The sequence below is a fragment of the Salvia splendens genome, chromosome 6 (genome assembly GCF_004379255.2).
Source record: "Salvia splendens isolate huo1 chromosome 6, SspV2, whole genome shotgun sequence".
Classification (NCBI taxonomy): Eukaryota; Viridiplantae; Streptophyta; class Magnoliopsida; order Lamiales; family Lamiaceae; genus Salvia; species Salvia splendens.
In genome coordinates, this window is record NC_056037.1 from 21035448 (window position 1) to 21057435 (window position 21988).

The following is a 21988-nucleotide window of genomic DNA, read 5'->3' on the forward strand; positions in this document are numbered from 1 at the left end:
TGCGATAACTTATCAACAGCCGTCGGCTATAAGTTATCCACAGCAGCATAAAGGGCAACCCCAATGGCAGAATCGGAATTAGGAGGGGCAGAACAACTAGAACAACAATAGGGGCTATCAGAACCAGAATTCGAATGCCTACCTACAACAACAAGAAAATCAAGGGCCACATGCAAACTTTCATCATGGGTCAGGGTCCTCTTCAAGTAATCAACCGGGAGCAAGCTCAAACCAGCCAACGGCCAAGCAAACCAAAACAGAAGAGCTAATTGGAGCTTTGTTGAACTCTCAACAGCATCTTCAAGGAAATATGCAGGCAAACAATGATGTGGTTCATAGGTTGCAAGATTCCCAACAGAAGCATGAGGCAGCAATGGATATGCTTACCAAACAAATCTCCCAGATGGCTACCACATTAAATAAGATACGCGGGCATAATGGTCACCTTTCCGCCACTGTCAAAATGCCAGACAGAGCCAACATTAGTAAGATCACTCTGAGGCCAGGAAAGGACTATGCCGAACCCATGATGAGGACAGCCAAAGAAAGCGAAGATTGATTGAAGGGCGGACAGAAGCATAAACAATACTGGATAGGATGAAGAAGCCGTTGCCTCAATTTACCGACCCCATACTCCCTTATGAAGAGCCAGAAGAGTTGCAAGAGGAAGAGAAGAGGCATGAAGATGAGGTTCGGGATGAAGGTTCAAGTAGTGCGGTTAAACGTACCAAACCTTACCCATATCGGGGTGAACCTAAGAGACAGAAGGAGGCACCCACCGATTTTATGGAAATTTTTGGGAAGCTAGAGATCAACCTACCGTTCTTGCAGGCACTAAAGCTGCCACCGTTCAGTAGATTCATAAAGGATTTCATAGCCGAGAAGGCGAAAGCTGACGGGAAAATCGTGATCGGGGAAAATATATCCGCTGTTATCCAGAAGAAAAGGATTCCTTCAAAGAGAACAGATCCTGGGATGTTTACCTTGCCCATCATCATTGGGGACGTCAACATTGAGCATGCTATGTGCGACTTAGGGGCTTCAATTAATATGTTACCATTTTCGATTTACAAGAAGCTAACCGGAGTTAGGCTAGTGGACACGAAGGTAGTTATCCAATTAGCTGACAGGTCATGCATAAACCTAGAGGGATTTCCATGTGATCCGAATGAACGAGGCAGAAACAGGTGAATCAAGTGGAGTTCTGTTAGGGAGGCCATTCCTAAAGACAGCTAAGACCATAATTGATGTCAGTGAGGGCACAATTTGTCTTGATTATCATGGCGAGAAATTCATGTTCAACATTGATAAAGCCATGAAGAAACTACTAGAAATGGAGAATCTGCACTCTCTTGATAAAATTACACCTTTAGTTCATGAGTTTCTTGAAAATGAATTTCTACAAGAGCAACTTGAGGCTTCTGAGTTGGATGAATCCATTGACGAATAGGTTGCAAATTGGTGCGAGGCACTGGTGACACGCGACATGACAAATGAGGAAATCAATGAGGCTATTATGGGATTTTGCCAAAAACCGGGGTCAACTGTATCAAGTGATTTGGCTCAACTGAACAGTTTAGAGGAACTAAGCAGTCTGGAGAAGTTACCAGATTTTGGGGAGCTTGCAGCGAAGAATATGGAAAAGAATCCGCTTCCTCTAGAGGCGATCTCACCTAAGAAGGAGTTGAAGACATTACCTCCTGATTTGAAGTACGCATATTTGGGAGATGGAGAGACATTTCCGGTAATCATCAACAGCCGGTTGACCAAGGAACAGGAAGAGGAATTGCTGGAAGTATTGAGACGGAATCAGAAGGCCATCGGATGGACTTTGTTAGATTTGGTGGGCATCAGCCCAGACCTATGTAAGCACCATGTCCACCTAGAGAATGATGTTGAATTCGTTTTCGATGAGAAATTCCAGCATGCTTTCCAACTCTTGAAGGATCGACTTGTCTCGGCCCCGATCATTAGAGCCCCATACTGGAATCACCCTTTTGAGGTGATGTGCGACGCGAGTGACTTCGCAGTTGGGGCAATTTTGGGTCAGAGGATAGAAGGGAAGTGCTATGTGATATTCTATGCCTCTAAGACGTTGAATCAAGCTCATAAGAACTACGACACTACGGAGAAAGAGATGCTGGCTATTTTGTACTCTTTTGAGAAGTTTCGCCCATATCTGTTGGGATCCAAGGTTATAGTATACACCGATCATGCAACTATCAAATATCTGCTAGCCATGAAGGAATCCAAACCCAGATTGATCCGCTGGGTGTTGCTGTTGCAGGAATTTCATTGGGAGGAAAAGGATAAGGCAGGAACAGAAAATAAGGGACACAAGGGGAGGACAAGAAAGTGACTGATGCCTTTCCTGAGGAACATCTGTACTAGATTGAAGGACCCGACATCTTGATCAGTTTGGGCAAACTCTCAAACTCAACTGATCACGGGAAGCTTGTGTACGAATTGAATAAGAGGTAGGCTGAGCCTTGGTTCGCGGATTTGGCGAACTACTTGGTGCCAGAGAACTGCCAACTACTTCAGAGGTGACGAGATCGCAAAGGCTGAAGATAAAAAGTAAGGCCAGATTCTACTTTTGGCACGATCCGTACCTATGGAAGATGGGGGCAGATCAGGTGATAAGAAGGTGTGTTCCCGACTGGGAAAAAAAGGATGTATTGACTCATTGCCACACTTTGGTATGTGGAGGACACTTCGGACCAAAGAAGACTACAAGGAAGATTCTCGATAGCGGATTCTATTAGCCAACTATGAACAGAGATGCATATGAGTTCTGTAAAAATTGCAACCGTTGTCAACTGACTGGTGGAATCTCTGCGCGAGATGAAATGCCGCAAGTACCGTTTATTGTTTGTGAGGTGTTCGACGTATGGGGCATGGACTTCATGGGTCCTTTTCCTTCATCCTACGGGAACACCTATATCCTGGTTGCAATTGATTATGTCTCCAAGTGGATCATGGCAAAGGCTACGAGCACATGTGAAGCAAAAGAGGTTGCAAAATTTCTGAAGAGTCATATATTCAGCCGGTTTGGGATACCGAGAGTGATCATATCAGATCAAGGAACCCATTTCTGTAATTGTACCATTGCAGCATTGATGAAGAGGTACGAGGTTCATCACAGATTGTCCACTCCTTACCACCCACAAAGCAATGGCCAGGCTGCGATCTCTAACAGGGAGATAAATAGCATTGTGGAAAAGATAGTGACCCTAATAGGAAAGACTGGAGCGCTCGGTTAGAAGATTCCTTATGGGCATACCGGACAGCTTGTAAAGCATCCATTGGGAAAATGTGCCACCTCCCTGTGGGTGTAAACATAAGGCATACTGGGCAATTACACAGATGAACATGCAACCTCAGGCTTGTGCAGAGGAAAGGAAACTCCAACTGCAGGAGTTGGAGGAAATCAGGCTGGAAGCTTATGATGCAACAATGTGGTATAAGGAGAAAACCAAACTCTGGCACGATAAAAACCTAAGGGTAAAAAAGTTGTATATGGGGCAAAAAGTTCTTTTGTTTCATTCAAAGTTAAAGCTGATGCCTGGAAAATTGAAATCAAAATGAACAAGACCGTACACCATCGTCGCCCTCAGAGCGAACGGTGCAGTTGAGCTTCAGGGAAGCGATCCAGACTCTGCTTCTTTCATGGTTAACGGTCACCGTGTGAAGCCATTTAGGGACAACTCAGAGGCTTACACGGTGGAAGAGATTCCGCTGTGCATCCCCGAGGTTTTCACCTAACATGGTTGGGAGGTAAGTGTCTTGGATAATCCACCTGATCAGTTCCTGGAGATTTAACTGATCAAGTGAATCACCAAGACATTTGGAATTCCGTATATATGTGTAGAATGTCAAAAATATTTTCGGGAGCTTGAATCTGGCTGGATGAAGTCTCTTAAGCATAGAAATTTGAAGGAGACCGTTTTACGGAACTCACTTAATCCAGCTAAATCGAAACTCCCTCTTTACCTGGGTAATTTTGTTTTTCGCAAATGTTCTAAGTGTGGAAATAAAGTGTGACCGGCACGTGTGGGAAAAGGGGGAAATATGTGGAGACTTTTGGGGGGAAACTGAAGGGTCTCTAATAGAATAGTATAATTTGAATCTCCCGTTCTCCACTCCCCCCAACTACTCCCCTAATTTCTCACCACGATTTCACTCTGCAGATTCCGGTAAAAGCAAACCCTGTTAGGTTTAGTATACTGTAAAGCATGTTTCGAGTAAGTTCGCGCGAATATAATCTTGCTTGTATACGGAAAACTCTACAATCCACTTTTTACCCGATTGAATATTATTCGAGCAGTTTGCACGAATAGAATCAGTATATTATTACATTGTGTTTGCTTGTGCGTTTATAAGATGTTTTATAAACATTTAAATGCATAAGAAGTAAACAAAGCCTAAGTCTTTTGCTTAGTAAACTGGTTATGGGTGTCGTCCACTTAAAGGTAACTAGTGTTGGTTCTATGCAATGCTTTGCAAAAGAAAAAGAAGAATTTCACAACCTAAATAGGCTTTGGCTACCTATTGTGAAAGGTTGCAATATCAGTCCGATTATTTCTAAGCCTTATTGAAATAAGATGACATTGGTGTGGTATAGCACTGAATGGATCTAACAGCAAGACGTGTCTTTATGCTATCTACTGAAAGACTAGGTCTTGATAAAATACTATTTCTGAATCTACATACGTTAGCATTGAGCATACGGTATTGATTATGCACTACTTTAACTTATCAAAAGGTGCGGGTTTTTCGCAACCCAATAATCCTGATATATTGGGTAGTCGTGATTAATATCTAGTGGTGCTAGGATTGCTATTATGTTGAATCATGCGCGAGGTGAGTCTCGTTTTATAATGTCCTCAAGAGGAGCTTGAACAAGGTTTTATTATTCGGAAACTGGCCAGTTGTAATTTAATTATTCCATGAATAATAAATAAGTGTTTCTTGCTAAGTTCACTCTTGGAATTGATAAGATGTTAATTAATTAAGTCCATAGTAGACTTTAATTAATTAATGGACATTTATATCTTAAGCGCGGGAAATAAATAATAAACAAAATTGAAACCCGGATTACTTGTATTTTTGGATTTGGATGGGGAGGTCAATATTACTTCTGTAGTGGCTGCTCATAATATTCCAATATAAGCTTGTATTAAATTATGAGTTCAATTTAATTAGTAAAAAGCTAATTGGAGGAGCCCATATCCAAAACCTTCCATAGATCCCTGACTGAGCCCAATATGAACTTAATATAAATAGGAGAATAAATGAGACAAAAAACACAATTTTTTTAAAGATGAAATTTCTATCCCTTCTCTTTTTGAAGGAGGACGAAATTTCCTAATTTTCTTCTCTGTGAGTTTTTCAGCTCCTCATCCGTGAGAAAGTTCTATCCCTTTATTCGAGTCCTAGTATTTTATAAGATCAGCCCACCCTGATATCAAGATACAGTTCGTGAATCAGTCAGAAGATCAGTGGTCTAGTATTGAAGATCATCGTGGAGAAGGCGCGAGCAATCGATGAATCTTTAGAGAATCAAATCGGTAACTCTAAATCGTAGAATTCATGTTTTAGGATTTATATTCTTTAAGCATGAATTATTTGCGTTCTAGCATGTAATTATGTGTTAACATGTGAATAGATTAATCCCATAATTTGTCAAATAGATCCTACGTCTGATTTATTTCTTTTATACATGTCTTCCGCTGTGCAAGGGGCTCCAAACCCCAACAAACCATAGTCTCTTAATCCACCACAATCTACCGAGGAAAATGGAAGGAAAGTCGTAGAACACCTCAGGAAGCACCTCTGCACCCAAATCTGTCGGATGTTCAAAGCCCGTACAACAAGAAGTCGAGAGGTTGGGTGCCATCCCAACCAATACAATACCGCAAGCCACTGAAGGCAATCAACTAGTCACCATCACACTTTCTCTAGAGTCGTTAAAGCTGTTGGTTCATTCACTGAAACCCGACGCCGATGCTACTTAGTTGCTAACTCAGGTTGGAATCATACCTACCACACACCCGACCGACAATGTCCAACCCCTAGAAACTTGCATTGAGGGAACAATGAATGCCGACGAATACGAGGGAGCGGAGGGGATGAGAACGGGTGAAGTAGTGGAATGGGGAGAAGAGGTAGAGCCACAACTATCGGGTACAAAGAAGAACACAGAGGAGCCCACAACTGAAATACCAAAGGTGATTCAAGCAGAGTCAATTCCCATGGATGCTGAAACAGTACAGGAAGCTGAGCAACCGTTACTCAGTTCTGAGGAAGTCGTAGCAAACTTGGCGGCAAGGGATTTGGAGGCGACTGAGATGGATATGGGAATAGATGTGTCATGCCCGCATTTTCTAAGGATAGAAAACACGGTTGATCGCGACTAGGGGAGGGTTAAAGAAGCAGGGAAGAAAGGGGGGAATCAACACAAATCGACAATAGCTCGAAACAAATGGGAATAGCCCGAATAAAATCAGAGTATCATTTCAACAATCAACAACTCCAAATGAAAATATCTCAACAATACACGAACTCAAAAGAAACAATATTTAGCGGAAGCATTTCGAGACTAGAATAATGCTATGTATGAAGACACAACATATTCTAGACAGACATTCTTCACTTTTATGCTCAACACCCACCGCGCTCGTCACTGCTCAACCTGCACATTTTTAAAAAGAAATGCAGGGCTGAGTACTTGATGTACTCAGTGAACAAATGCCAAAAAAATTTAAAAAAACAGTTATATCATGCCACCATTGAGTGACCTCGGGGTTTTAATCTTGAAAAGGCCCGAGACACTAAAAATATCTCAAACACAAACTTTCAACTCATCCTCAAATCCTTTTTCCTCATCATTTCAAAACACAATCATTTCTCCTTGATTTATTTAAGAAACTGCCATATCTGTTCTTTAGGGTGCCGTGTAAGGGGGGCCACTTTCCACGAGCACGAAAACCGGCCAACCCGTTCGATGACTCACAGTCCTCATCGTGTACACTAGCCCAAGCAGGGACGCACTCTTGCTAGGACCCGAATTCGATTAAACTCATAGTAGGGACTCACTCCCCACTAAGCAATCATCAACATCAACATCATCATCTCAACAACCTCAACAACATCATCTCAACAATCTCAACATACATAACAAGGAATGCGGCCACATTCAAAGTCACTAGACCGGCCAACTCGAAGAGATAGCGAACGATCTACGTGGTGTACACTAGCCTGAGTAGGAACTCACTTCCTAGTCAGACCCGAATTCGATTTCAATAGGTCTAGTAGGGACAACTCCCTTGCTAAACAAACAGATAGGCATTTCTCAAAACAAAAACATGGCATGACATTCCCTTTGCAAACTTTATTTTCCTCAAAAACGTATTTGAAGCATAAATCACTTTTCTGTCAAGGTCGAGCATCAATTCACATCAACAAAGCCAAGCAATTCACAAATCACTCGATAAATCAACACATATATCACATAACATCACTTTCACTTTAATGATTTCACTTTAAGCACATAAATCACGTCATCGTCGAATAAAATTAATAATGCTTGCAATCTCAGTAAAAGGAATTTCGTCACATAAAATGATGTTCGAATCAAAATATTAAAACTAAAGCTCTTGAAAGTATTTAGTTCGAAAGCCAAATAATACTTAGTTAGAAAGCCCACCTCGTTCGTTAAAAGTCTTTACTTGTGCCCCATTCTATTCTCGAAAATCGTGTGTCAAGTCACCCATCCATCTCCTTAATTAAAACAAAAGGCCCAACACTTAAGATTAATTCACATGGGCCAAACATTTAAATAAGAAAAGGGCCAAAAACTTCCAACTTTTCTCACTTACGTGAATAGTGAACTCCTAGAATGAGATTTGAATTCCCCTTTTTCTTCTCGATCTCTACATCCGTCTTTCATCTCTCTCACTCTTCTACAGCTCTCCTTCGATCAGAACGCAGCGTCGTTGCTGTCACAGTGCAGTCAACGTCGCATCAGCGCTGCTTTCGCCTTCCGTCTCTCCATCTTTTCTCTCGGCCGTCTCCTCCGCGCCACTGCTGTCAAAGCGCTGCCGGCGTCGTCGCTGCCGGCGGAATTTCATCAGCCCGTTGCTGTTGTCCGTCATGAGCAGCCGCTGCTGCTGCTGTACATCTCCCGAAATCGTTCGCCGCCGCTGCCCTCTCGAAGTTTCATCAGTACGCTGCTGCTGGCCGAAGGTTGCGAAGCTGCTGATCGGGCATAGAGGCGTCGCCGTCCAGCACCGCATCATCTCGGTCAACGCCAGTCAGATTCCTGAACGTGCTGGGTTTGAAATTGAGTTCGAACAGAATCCTCCTTGCTGAATTTCGACTCGCCGAACTCTCTGCTTTCACTCGGGTGCTTCCTCTCAATTGTGAAATATGGAGCAGATTAGGAAGTATAGAATGGATTATGAAACTGCCGTTTGGAACATGGTGTAAATGAGAGTTTCGCTTGTAACTGCAGATCATGGGAGAAATATGGAGAAATCACGGTTTCTCTGAAATTGCATTTATGTGTTATTGTGGGATTGAGGAAGGCCTACACGTATATAAAAAAAACGGTGAATCTCTAATTGTTGAGATTTTGTAGGGAGTGATTTACGGTAACAGTTTTGTGTTGAGAGAAAGACTAACTTGATCTTCTCCAAAATTTGGGCTTCAAAAAGTAGCTTCAAATAAAATGAATTGGGCTTGAAAAATTAAATAAATTGGGTAGGAAAAGAATAATGGTTATAGACCAAAAAGTAAAATCCTTCTCTCGATAAAAGAAACAATTGCCGAAAAATTTTTTGGATGCACCAACGATGTCCTTTCAAGAACAAATAAAAAGGTAGAAAAATTCGGGGTATTATAAGATGGTGATAGAACTATTGGATAGAACTATACTGAGAGGGTGGAGAAAACTACTGAGGAAGCACCAGAAAATAGAGAAGTGGTAGATGAAGAGGAGATCACCTAGCAGGCGCCTCTCAGAGATGAGGCTGCGGAAGTAGGAGCTACTGCCATCCGTACTTACCAGCGGAGGCCAACTAGAGAAGAGACCTCGGGAAGGAAGTCTACTAAAGAGCAACCAAGTAGAACCCTTGGAGAAAGAGCAGGGGAAGATGTAAACAAAGCCGTAGGACCTCCGCGTCGCAGTAGAGGGTCCTGATTGATGAAGAGCCTGGAAATAAATAATAAACAAAATGGAAACCCGGATTACATGTAATTTCGGATTTGGATGGGAAGGTCAATATTACTTCTGTAGTGGCCGCTCGTAATATTCCAATATAAGCTTGTATTAAAATGTGGGTTCAATTTAATTAGTAAAAAGTTAATTAGGGGAGCCCTTATCCAAAACCTTCCATAGATCCCTGCTGGGCCCAATATGAACTTAATATAAATAGGAGAAAGTTCTGTCTCTTTTTGTCCAAAATTTTCGTCCTTTCTCTTTTTGAAGGAGGACGAAATATTCTAATTTTTCCTCCGTGAGTTTTTCAGCTCCTCCTCCGTGAGAAAGTTCTGTCTCTTTATTCGAGTCCTGATATTTTGATAAGATCAGCCCACCTTGATATCGATATACAGTTTGGGAACCAGTCAGAAGATCTGTGGTCTAGTATTGAAGATCATCGTGGAGAAGGCGCGAGCAATCGACGATTCTTTAGAGAATCAAATCGGTAACTCTAAACCGCAGAATTCGTGTTTTAGGATTTATATTCTTTAAGCATGAATTATTTGCGTTTTAGCATGCAATTCTGTGTTAACATGTGAATAGATTAATCCCATAATCTGTCAAATAGATCATACGTATGATTTATTTGTTTTGTACATGTCTTCCGCTGTGCAAGGGGCTCCAAACCCCTACAATTGATATCACAGTCAATGTTTTGCTCTGATTATGTGGATTAATTTCATGTTATGTGAATTGCTTGAATGCATGCTTTCTTTGTTGGGTGGTTGTTAATTTTCGATTAAATTTGTTAGGGTTTTATATACTAGAAATCACCTTTCGAGTGATTGAATACTGTAAAACTCTGTATATTCTTTTCCAATGAATGCAACAGATTATTTTTGTCATAATGTTGTTATGTTTTATATTTAATGGATGTTTATTGCATATTTAAATGTATAAGAGAACGTAACAAAGTCTATGTCTTTGTTTTAGTAGATCGGTTGTGGGCGTCGTCCACTTTAAAGTAACACGGTCAGTTCTGACAAAAAAAAATAAGAATTTCACAACCTAGATAGGCCTAGACTATCTATCGTGAAAGGTTGCAATGTCAGTCCGCATATTTCTAAGCCTTATTGAAATAAATGACGTTGGTGTGGTATAGCACTGAATTGGATCTAAACAGAAAGACGAGTCTTTATGTTATCTACTCGAAGACGAGGTATTGATAATTAGTTTCTTAATCAATGTACGTTAGCATTGAGCATACAATATTGATTATCTACTACTTTGACTTACCAATAGGCGCGGGTTTTTCGTAACCTGACGATCCTGGTATCTTGGGTAGTGGCGATTAATATCTAGCGGTGCTAGGATTGCTATTATATTGAATCATGCGCGAGGTGAGTCTCGTTTGATAACATCCACAAGAGGAGCTCAAAATAAGGTTTTATTATTCAGAACCTAGCTGGTTGGAGTTTGATTAATCTATGAATAATAAATAAGCGTTTCTTGCTAAGTCCACTCCTAGAGTATATAATATGTTAATTAATTAGGACCATAGCAGACATTGATTAATTAATGAATGTTTCTATCTTAAGCGCGGGAAATAAATTGCACACAAATGAAAACCCGGAATACTTGTAATTTCAGATTTGGATGGACAGTGCAATATTACTTCTTTAGTGGCTGACTGTAATATTCCAATATAAGCTTATATTAAATTGTGGGTTCAATTTAATTAGTAAAAAGCTAATTGGGGAAGGTCACATCCAAATTCTTTCTTAGATCCCTGACTGGACCCAATATGTGACTTAATATAAATAGGAGAATAAAGGAGACAAAAAGACACTTGATTTTCTTAAAAAAAATTCATCCCCCCTTATTCCAAGGCGAGGAACGATTTTTGTCCCCCCTCCGTGAGCAGGATTCTGTCTTCTTTATTTAAGTCCTAGTATTCTGGTGAGATTTGCCCACACAAATATCAGTTTACAGTCCGGGATACCAGTCAGAAGATCCGAGGTCGAGTATTCAAGATCTTCACGTGGAGTAGACGCAAGCCATCTTCAATTCTTAAGTGAATCAGCAAGGTAAGTTGGCTTACTTCGTAGCAAGCATGTTTTAAGTATTATTTATGCTGAAGCAAGTTTAAATTAAAGTTATAAGCATGATACATGTGATAATTACGCGAATAGAGTTTATCTAAATAATCTGCTAAATAGATCAGTTTTTATGTGGTCCGTTTGAACGCACGCTTCCGCTACCAACCCCTTCAATTGGTATCAGAGCCAGTCTTTGGCACTGATTATTTGGATTTAAATTTCGCGAAATTCATGTATGCATGTGTTATTTGATTACGAAGCATGTTCTTGGTGTTTTGTTTATTTATTATGCATGATGAACTCAAGAACTATCGAATCAAGAAACTTGAATTTTTCGGTCGTACGAGACGTGCGATCCGTCGGCGCTCGCGCCGAGACGGATCGCATCACGCACAATCGAGAAAGGGTTGTCGATTGAGTGGGAGCCAAGGGTCCATGGTCACGGGGCGACACGCAGACGAGCAAGGGCTCGTGCGCGCCGCTGACCGAGACCAAACCCTAGGCGGCGCCCGCACCAAGGTCGACGCTAGGAGGCAAGCGCGGTATGACGGTTCGACCAAGAGCCGCCGAGACACCGCGAGCCACTAGGCAGGAGAACCCGTGACGGAGCCCTAGCTCCTGGCCGAGACAGGCATGCCACCAGGCGCGACGTGTGCCGGAGTAGTGGAAGCGGAAGGCCGAGACGGGTTGTAGGAGCTGGCCGAGAGCAGGCGTGCCACCACACACGCTGCTAGCCGAGAGCTTGCTCCACCCGAGGAATCACGGTGCCGAGACGGAAGATCGCGGCTGGCCGAGAGGAGCCGCTCCACCGCGCATGCTCCTGGCCGAGAGTCTGCGACACCCGGTGAGCCAGATGACCGTGACGCAGGCGCCACCTGTGCTCTACTGGCCGTGACGGGGTATCCGTCATGATCCGGCGACGAACTCGTCGGATCTTCGTCGTTCATTGTTCGTGCGAACCTCGTGCGATGAGATAACGATGTAAGATTATTTTAATGATTATTTAATTTTTTAATTAAAAGATATCATTAAAATATTATTATTTTAATGGAAATAATATATTTTGGGAATATTTCCCTAGATTTTAGGAATATTTATATTATTAGATAGTGGTTTCCAATATTATCGCCACCCATTATGTGGGGACAATAATCCTAAGAAACTGCGAGATTCAGAAGTTCACACAAGATTTATGAGATAGCTTGATCTTATTAACATCACATGAACATTGTTATGGGAATGGGTTGTAGAAATGAGACTCTGTAATGCTAAATTCGGTGGTCTTGCTTAGGCAACATTAGGCGGCCATGCCATTATGTGGTCTCTGGACTATTCGTTGGTGTTGTGACCAGTAAAATTGTAGAATTTTAATGTGTATTGACCTCTTATGGAGGGTACAAAATTTTAATTTTACAGTTGCAAGATTTTGAAAAGTTTTATGGTTAATCTAATCAGAATTCTTACATAAGTTTATGACAAATAGTAAATATTCTGTTTTGCAGTGGAAATCAAATCGTCAAGATGTCATTCAATCCTCTTTCTGCAATTCGTAAAGAAAACAAACTCGAGGGCCAAAATTACATAGAATGAAAACAAAACTTGGACATCGTTCTTACAGCAGAAGAGTACAACTTTGTACTCACAACCCCCGCGACCTCCAGTGTCGCCGGCTAATGCTGCGGCAGGAGTCAGTGATGCACACAGACGGTGGCATAAGGCGAATGAGATGGCTAAGTGCTACATGTTGGCTTCTATGTCTTCAGTACTCAAGCATCAGCATTCTGCCATGAAAACAGACGCCGAGATCATGCAAAATCTCAAGAATCTTTTTGGTACTTAGAATCGAACGGCTAAGTCTCAAGCCTTTCGGAGTATCATGTCGAAGACAATGAAGGATTCCTCATCAGTGAGGGACCATGTCCTCGAGATGATGGGCCACCTCAACCAAATTGAGGTTTTGGGAGGGACGATCGATCCCGAGTCCCAAGTAACAATCATCCTTCAAAGTCTTCCCCCTAGCTTCCAGCAGTTCAAGCTCAATTTCGAGATGAACAAAATGAATTACACCTTGGCGGAGCTGTTGACTGAACTTCAGTCGGCAGAGGACCTTATGGTTCAAGCTAAGGCGGCCATGATGGCTTTGGCGCCTCGTTCCTCTGGCTCTAAGCCTGGCGTAGGAAAGAAGTCGGCACCGAACTCAGGAGCGGCCAAGATGGCTAAGGGAAAGAAGAAGAAGAAGAGGGCAAACAAGAAGCCCATGGGGAAGTGTTTCAAGTGTGGTGAGAAGAGGCATTGGAAGCCAAATTGTCCTAAAAGGGGCAAGGCTATAGGTATGCACCAAGCTCTAGTAGTCGTGTCTTGTTTGACTTCGATATCTACTTGCACTTGGGTTATTGACACAGGAGCCACTAATCATATTTGTTTTGATCCTGACTTAATGCAGGTGACAAGACGGCTACATGATCTTGAGATTGAAGTCCAGCTGGGCGACACTACAAATGTGGCGGCCGTTGCAGTGAGAGACATTTATTTGCGTTTTAGAAGTGATAGAATTTTGATTTTGAAGAATGTTTTGTTGATACCTTCTTTTAGATGAAATTTAATTTTGGTTTCTAAATTAGTTTTTGATGGATATTCGATTTCTTTTAATGACAATTGCATTATTAAGAAAGATGGATCTTATATCTGTCGTGGTATCATGGAAAACAATCTGTACACGATCACGTCTACACAATTTAATAATCGCAAATCAGAACTCAATACAACATTGAAAATTTCAAAGAAACGAAAAGAACCTTCAAGTTCAATGAATGAAACGTACTTATGGCATCTTAGACTTGGTCATGCCAATGGAAGGAGGATCCATTCTCTTGTGGAACAAGATCTTATTAAAGGTCTAGAGGAGGAACCTTTTCATAAGTGTGAGTCATGCTTAGAAGGCAAGATGACCAGGAGGCCTTTTCAGGCTAAGGGCAATAGGGCCAAGGAAGTACTTGAGCTCGTTCATACCGATGTATGTGGACCAATGTCAACAGAAACCAGAGGTGGTTTTCGATATTTCATCACATTTATTGATGACTTCTCGAGAATTGGATATGTCTATTTGATGCGCCACAAGTCATAATCCTTTGACAAGTTCAAAGACTTTAAGGCTTTTGTGGAGACGTATCATGGAAAGAGTATCAAAAGCATGTGATCTGATCACGGAGGCGAGTACCTCAGTGTCGAGTTTTTGGACTACTTATTGGAGTCAGGAATTGAATCCCAACTGACTGTGCCGGGCACGCCCCAACAGAACGGCGTGACTGGAAGAAGGAACAGGACCTTGTTAAACATGGTCCGATCGATGATGAGTTATGCACGGCTACCTATTTCGTTTTGAGGACATGCCTTGCTTTCTGCAAGCCATATTTTAGACAACTTACCGTCAAAATCCGTGCCTACTACTCCTTATGAGTTGTGGACTGGGCGCAAGCCCAATCTAGCACATCTCAAGATTTGGGTTTACCCAGCTCATGTATTGGAAAATGATCCAACTAAGCTAGGATCAAGGACGAAGGTATGTTTGTTTATAGGGTACCCTAGAGAATCGAAAGCTTATGAATTCTTTAGTCTCAGAGACAAGAAAGTCATTATGAGTACTCACGTGACATTCTTAGAGGAAGACTATGTAATGAATCATAAACCCAACAGTGAAGTGGCTCTAGATGAGCTAACTTAAGTCACAAGTTCCATTAACCAAGAACACGTACCTAGTGTACAAAATTCCAGAAACTTCAACTTATACTCCAAGCGTTGTAGTACCGCGCCGCAGTGGGAGGGTCTCTCATGAGCCCGATAGATACATTGGTTTGAGGGAATCTATGGATTACTCCTCAGACAGCAATGTATTAGATCCCTGGAACTTTGCAGAGCGCTGGCAGATGTCGATCATTGTGAATGGACCCAATATGTGACTTAATATAAATAGGAGAATAAAGGAGACAAAAAAACACTTGATTTTCTTAAAAAAAATTCGTCCCCCTTTATTCCAAGGTGAGGAACGATTTTTGTTCTCCCTCCGTGAGCAAGATTCTGTCTTCTTTATTTAAGTCCTAGTATTCTGGTGAGATTTGCCCACACAAATATCAGTTTACAGTCCGGGATACCAGTTAGAAAATCCGAGGTCGAGTACTCAAGATCTTCACGTGGAGTAGACGGAAGCCATCTTCGATTCTTAAGTGAATCAGCAAGGTAAGTTGGCTTACTTCGTAGCAAGCATGTTTTAAGTATTATTTATGCTGAAGCATGTTTAAATTCAAGTTATAAGCATGATACATGTGATAATTACGCGAATAGAGTTTATCTAAATAATCTGCTAAATAGATTAGTTTTTAAGTGATCCGTTTGAACGCACGCATCCGTTGCCAACCCATTTCAAATTATCATAACGTAAGAACGAAAAAGTTTGAACAACTATGGGGGCTTGTTTGTTAAGAAGAGTAGCCAACATGTCTATTGATCATAGACTAATTCCCAAATTCATGCAGATACTGATTACTAAGGCTTGATTATTTTATGTAATTCAAAAGAGTAATAATTGCATGATCATGATTCAAATCGTCGTATGGCCGAGGACGGTGGTTTGCACATGTGCATCGCCGGCGGCTGCAGATACGACAGGAACGGCAGCGGCGCCAGAGATGATGCAGCGGCAGCCCAAGCCTTCAGGCTGGGCAGTCTGTGCGACGCGGGCAGCGGCGGGTACAACGACGCAGCGACAGCAGTGTCGGTATCCCGCAGTGCAGCGCCAGCGATCCGACGATGACGCGCTCCAGCAGCCGAGGACGGTGGTCTGCCATGAGCAGAGCCGGCGGCTACGGAGAGCAGCGGCTGTGATTCGAGTGGGAGCCCTTCACGGGCAGTTTCCCATACTCGAGTTCTACGTCGCTTGGCCTCGTTCCGTGACTTCGCTTTCCAAAAATTGATTAGGTTTTTTCCTTAGATTCAATTTTGGAAATAACTCAAAGATGAATTTGGAAATAAGATTTGAATATATCTTTTGTGGATTTTATATATTATATGAGATTTAATTATGAATTAAATCATGGATTAATTAGATTTTTTCCTTATTTATGGATTTATATGGATTTAATTCCTAGATGAATCCTAGTTATATCTGGAAAGTAATAATCTAATTTTTTTATCTATATTCTATGGATTTATGTGGATTTACTCCTAAACAAATCCTAGTTGGATTTAGATAATGATAATATTATTTTATTATTATTCGATGAATTTATATGAATTTATTCATATATGAGTTCTAGATGGATTTGGATAGTAATAATATAACATTTTATTCTTATTCTATGAATTTATATGAATTCATTCATATATGAGTTCTAGATGAATTTGAAGAATGATAATATAATATTATCTAATTCCTTGGATTTATATGGATTTACTCCAAGAATAAATCCTAGATGGATTATGATTAATATTTATATTAATTTATTTCTATCCTATGGATTTGAATAGATTTAGTTCTATTAAAACAAATCCTAGATGGATTAAAATAAATAGTAATCCAAGATATCCTTATCTTTTGGATTTATATCCTAGATAGATTAGGATAAAGATGATATATTAGAAAATCCTTATTTAATTGGATTTAGATAAATTTATTTATCTAAGAAATCCTAAGTAATATTTGATGTGTTCTAGATGTCTATTCTAAATAGAATTAAGATTTGTATAAATCTTGGTTGATTGGATTTTATTTTTATCTTATGGATTATGATGGAATTGTTTCTATCTAGTAATATCCTAGTACGATTTAAATAATGATAATCCTAGATCAACGTTATCTTGAATTGTAGGATTTGATTTTATCGAAATAATATCTAGAATAATCCTAAATAGATTTAGATAGTTTACACTATCTTGATAAATCATAAATGAATAAGGATAATAATTATTCAAGATAAAACATAATTATTTAATTGATTCTCCCTTGATTAAATAATTGTCATTAATTATCCAGTGTGTTCAAATGCCATGCATTAAATGGAATTATCTGTTTATTTGGTGTTTATCTATTTTAAGTGGATTATTTGCTTATGTGATAATTATGCAAAAACCATGTAAAATATCTAAGCATATTTACAACAAGTGCGTTGTATATGGTCTTCAGCGATTGGTTTGCAAATTTTATGAAGCCAATTTCTAATATTATCGTCACCCATTACGTGGGGACAATAATCCTACGAAATAGTAAGTTCATATGGGCAGACTTCTCAAATATAAATAGTGTTGTAACATCCCAAAATTTTTGTGACCTTTATTTAATATATGTCGATTGGAAATTTCATTTATGAAATTTAAATTGTTGCTACGTGATTGAGTTTGATTATGTGGAATAAATCATCATGGGGGAATTAGAATGAAGTGCTATTTATATTTTAATGTGGGGAAAATCAATTTAAATAAGATCATGCATCTTGTTCTAGCCAAATAAAGTGGCTATTGTCGGCCCCTCCAATTATTGGAAATTTTATTCTTTCTAGGATTTAAATAATTGTTTTGGGATATTCATCCAAATTAAATCCAAATCAAATTATCCCTAAATTGTGCTACATGAAATTCGAACTCTAACCTATTCTTTTTACGAGTTTCGAATATTCTCTATTTTAATTAGGAGGATGAATTAGTTTCTTTGATTTAATTGGTACCTTGTTGATTTCCTTTAGCTATTTTAAATCCAATTAAATCTTGCCACATTTTATTCCCTCACCCCAATTAAATTAAGAGTTGAATTATTTCCTTGTGGCTAATTAAGCCAATTTTCGCCCCCCCTCCCCCTATTTGTTGAGGAGAATATATTTGCTTCCTATTTTGTGGAATTCCTTTTATTCAATTAAATACCAAATTAATACCTAAGTCAAATTAATTGGGGATGTGAATATTTTCCTTCTATTGTGTCTCCATCCCACACGTTTTTTTTGGCTTAATTTCCTTGTGGAAATTTATTTAATTGTTGCCTATTTTATGGGAGTATTTTCCTATAAAGAAATTACCATATTTAAATCATATTCTATTTAATTGAGGATTTAAATAATTTCCATGTGCACACCATCAAAATTTTCGCCCCCTCCCTCATTATTTCCTACTTGGAGATTTAATTTATTTTGTTCCCTTGTTTATGGAATATTCATTGTTTTACTTCCTAAATTGTGAATATATTCCTCTCCAAGTAAATACCAAATAAATTCCTTATTGAATGTCTAGCCATAATTTTCAAAAACTTGTCTTCCTTTTAATTGTGGGATTTTATTTATTGGCCTCTATTTTATTCCTCCACCATTAATTAATTAATTAATTAATGGGATTAAACCTAGGACTATTTAATAACCTAAACTAAACCCTAGCCTCCATTCTCCCTCAAATTTTCATCCACCTCCATCCTCTCCCTCTCTCCACACGCCACTCTCCTCTCCCTCTCTTCACCCTCTCCAAAATTCCTTACAACCCATGTTCTTGCATCCATTGGAGTTTGATTTTCAAGAGTTCCCGATGAATCGTATCAATCTTTGCTTCTACCGTTTGGTTTTCGATTCAAGAAGGTATAATTGAATCTTTTCCCTCATCTTCACCATTGAAAACCTTGTTCTTGATTCCTTCATGCATATAGTGAGAGTAGGAATCTTAGATCGCATAATTAATTGGTGGGAATTTGTGTTTGTATGAGAACAATTGTGAATATGCGATTTTGATTGAATATGTGTGAAGTTTGAATGAATCATTGGTGAATGATGTGTGATTATATGAGAACGTGATTGTGAGAACCTTTTTAAGCATGATTGTGTGTTGGAAGCATTAAAAAAAATTGTGTTTGGATGAATGGGGAAGAAACCCTAATTTCGAAATTGTGAGGTCTGAAAACTGTGGTGTTCGGATAGTAAATTCCGACGTGTGTTTGACCAACCAAACGATCGAATTTTGACACGATATTTTAACTGAGTAAACTTAAAGGTGTTTTCTGATTTGTGTGTGAATTTCAGCCCCTTTTGACGAAAGATGAATATTTAATAAATTTTTGAAGTTGACTGCGCAATTCTGCCAGAAACTTGTATTCTCGCCCAGAAAGTTTCGTTTTCTATTTGACCGACCAAATGGCCTCCTTTTGATGTGAACTTTTTATTAGATGAAATTGAAGTGTCTTATGAGTTGTGTGAAAGCCTCATTGGACATCGGATGAATTTTTGGTGAATTTTTCAATTGAACTGCACAGTGCTGCCAGAATTTTGTGTTCCGACCAGAGAGTTACATTATTGTTTTGTCTGATCAAATGACGTGATTTTGGTGTAAATTTTTAACTGGATGAACTTAAATGTGTCTACTGTGTTGTGACCAAATTTTGGCTTCATATGAGGTCGGATGGATTTTTGGTGACTTTTACAAACCAACTGCGCAGTTCTGCCAGATTTGTTGTTATGTGGAAATATCACTTGTTGCCAAATTTGAGTGAATTATACGATGCATGTACGATTTAGGAATGTATCCTATGACGTGATTATGTGTGACACGTTGAGAAATATTATGACATGTTTTCCTTATGTTGATGAATGTTGGGATGGGTAATTTAAGAGAATGATAAAAGGAACGATAGGACATGCATGATAATGTGACTTGATGGAAGGCTGATTTGTATTGTGATTTGGAAAGGGTTATTGTGTGTACGTGAGCACAAGGAACGAGGGTTGCCTTAAGTGGATATTGTATTGTTTAAGCAAACGAGGTGGGTTTTCTTTTACAAATCTTTTTATTTTCTGAAAATATGATGTGGTGTTATAAGGGTGGTTTAACTTGTTATGTCATGCCATGTTGTTTTTATTTGTGAGATTGTTGCCTGATGCCTAATTCGTCTGAGCTTGCTCCGTTAGGCTAAATGGTTGTGTTGTGAAACGAATTCGGGTCTGAGTAGGGCCGCAAACCCTATCAGGTTGTGTACACTGGTGGGATCGTGAGTCGTCCTTGCTAGTCGGCCGGTCTCGTGGGCGAATAGTGTGGCCACACTTTCGTCGCACTGCGATATGATGATTGTGATTGATGGATTGATGAGAAAGTGGGGAGATTGATTGTCTGGCCAGACTCGAGATCACTGGTATGGATGACATAACTGTATAAAATGTTTTCGGCATGAGCCCATTGAGTACAACAAGTACTCAGCCCTGCATGTGTTTTCCCCTATGTGCAGGTTGAGCGGGATGTTGCGGTGGATGTTGAGTCGGCCTAGGAAATTGGGATGCGTTGTGTCTTCATACATGGGCGTCATCCTTGACTCTCTTTGAAACCTTATTTCCGCTGCTATACTTTTGAACTATGCCTCAAGACCTTACTTTATTTCGTACTGTTTTGAGTATGTCAAAATTTTGTTAGACTTTAATCCGTTGCTTACTTCATTACTCTAAAATGGTTTTTTGTAAACTAAAACAAATGTTTTCTTTTAGAAGTTAATTGGATTTTTTTTATGTTTATTTTCCCCGCTGCTTCTTTGGAAAATTGTTTGCTAAGTCTTTGCTAATTAATAATGAATTTTCGACATTAAGTTTCTTTAAACTAAAAACTTGTTATTTAACAGTTGATGAACTAAAATATTATTCTTTTAAGCTAATTGAGTCTTTCTTATGAACTGTTATCCTTAAATGTTATTCTTAATGTTTGTCCCTTGGTCACGATCGCCTCGTTTGTAGTACCCCTAGTATGGGCGGTCGTGACAAGTGTGAACTAGAAAGTAGTTTCTAATATTATCGTCACCCATTATGTGGGTACAATAATCCTAAGAAATTACAAGTTTCAGAAGTTCGTACAAATTTTATGAGATAGCTTGATTTTGTTATCATCACATGAGCGTTGTTATGGGAGTGTGTGGTAGAAACAAAATTCTGTAATGTTAAATCTGATGGTCGTGCTTAGGCAACATTAGGTGGCCATGCCATTATGTTTTCTCTAGACTATTCTTCGGTGGTGTGACCAATAAAAATGTTAAAGTTGTGAATGAGTATTGACCTCTTATGGAGGGTACCTGTTTTCGATTTTATAGTTGCAAGATACATAATTGTTTTGTGGTTATTTGCGATTATGTATTGAGCATAAGTATGTGATAATAAGTTAATTTGTTAAAGTTGTGAATGAGTATTGACCTCTTCATTACTCAATGGTTTTTCGTAACCTAAAACAAATGTTTTCTTTTAGAAGTTAATTGGATTTTTTTTATGTTTATTTTCCCCGCTGCTCATTTGGAAAATCGTTTGCTAAGTCTTTGCTAATTAATAACGAATTTTCGACATTAAGTTTATTTAAACTAAAAACTTGTTGTTTAACAGTTGATGAACTAAAATATTATTCTTTTAAGCTAATTGTGTCTTTCTTATGAACTGTTATCTTTAAATGCTATTCTTAATGTTTGTCCCTTGGTCACGATCGCCTCGTTTGTTGTACCCCTAGTATGGGCGGTCGTGACAGAGTGGTATCAGAGCTTCGTTCTTTCGCTCTGGTCCGAGAGTCTTCTTTTACCTTAAGTCTAGATTAGTGAACCCTTATTGACTAGAAGTGTCACGAAGGCTCAACATCCAAAGCATCGCGCTCAACAAAAGAAAGTGAGGTATGCTTTAAGTTGTTGCAAGCATGTGAATTCGATGCATGA

The 21988-nt window shown here is 39.5% G+C and overlaps 2 protein-coding genes across 2 annotated transcripts; both read left to right on the plus strand.

Annotated features, from left to right (window-relative positions):
- Positions 1–597: 597 nt before the first annotated feature.
- LOC121808955 lies at positions 598–1450 on the plus strand. The gene is made up of 2 exons (XM_042209511.1): positions 598–1086; positions 1148–1450. Exons 1-2 carry the CDS (start codon positions 598–600, stop codon positions 1448–1450), a joined length of 792 nt encoding a protein of 263 aa, XP_042065445.1.
- A 1916-nt stretch (positions 1451–3366) lies between these two features.
- Positions 3367–3765, plus strand: LOC121808956. Its single transcript, XM_042209512.1, has 2 exons — positions 3367–3515; positions 3594–3765. Exons 1-2 carry the CDS (start codon positions 3367–3369, stop codon positions 3763–3765), a joined length of 321 nt encoding a protein of 106 aa, XP_042065446.1.
- Positions 3766–21988: the final 18223 nt, after the last annotated feature.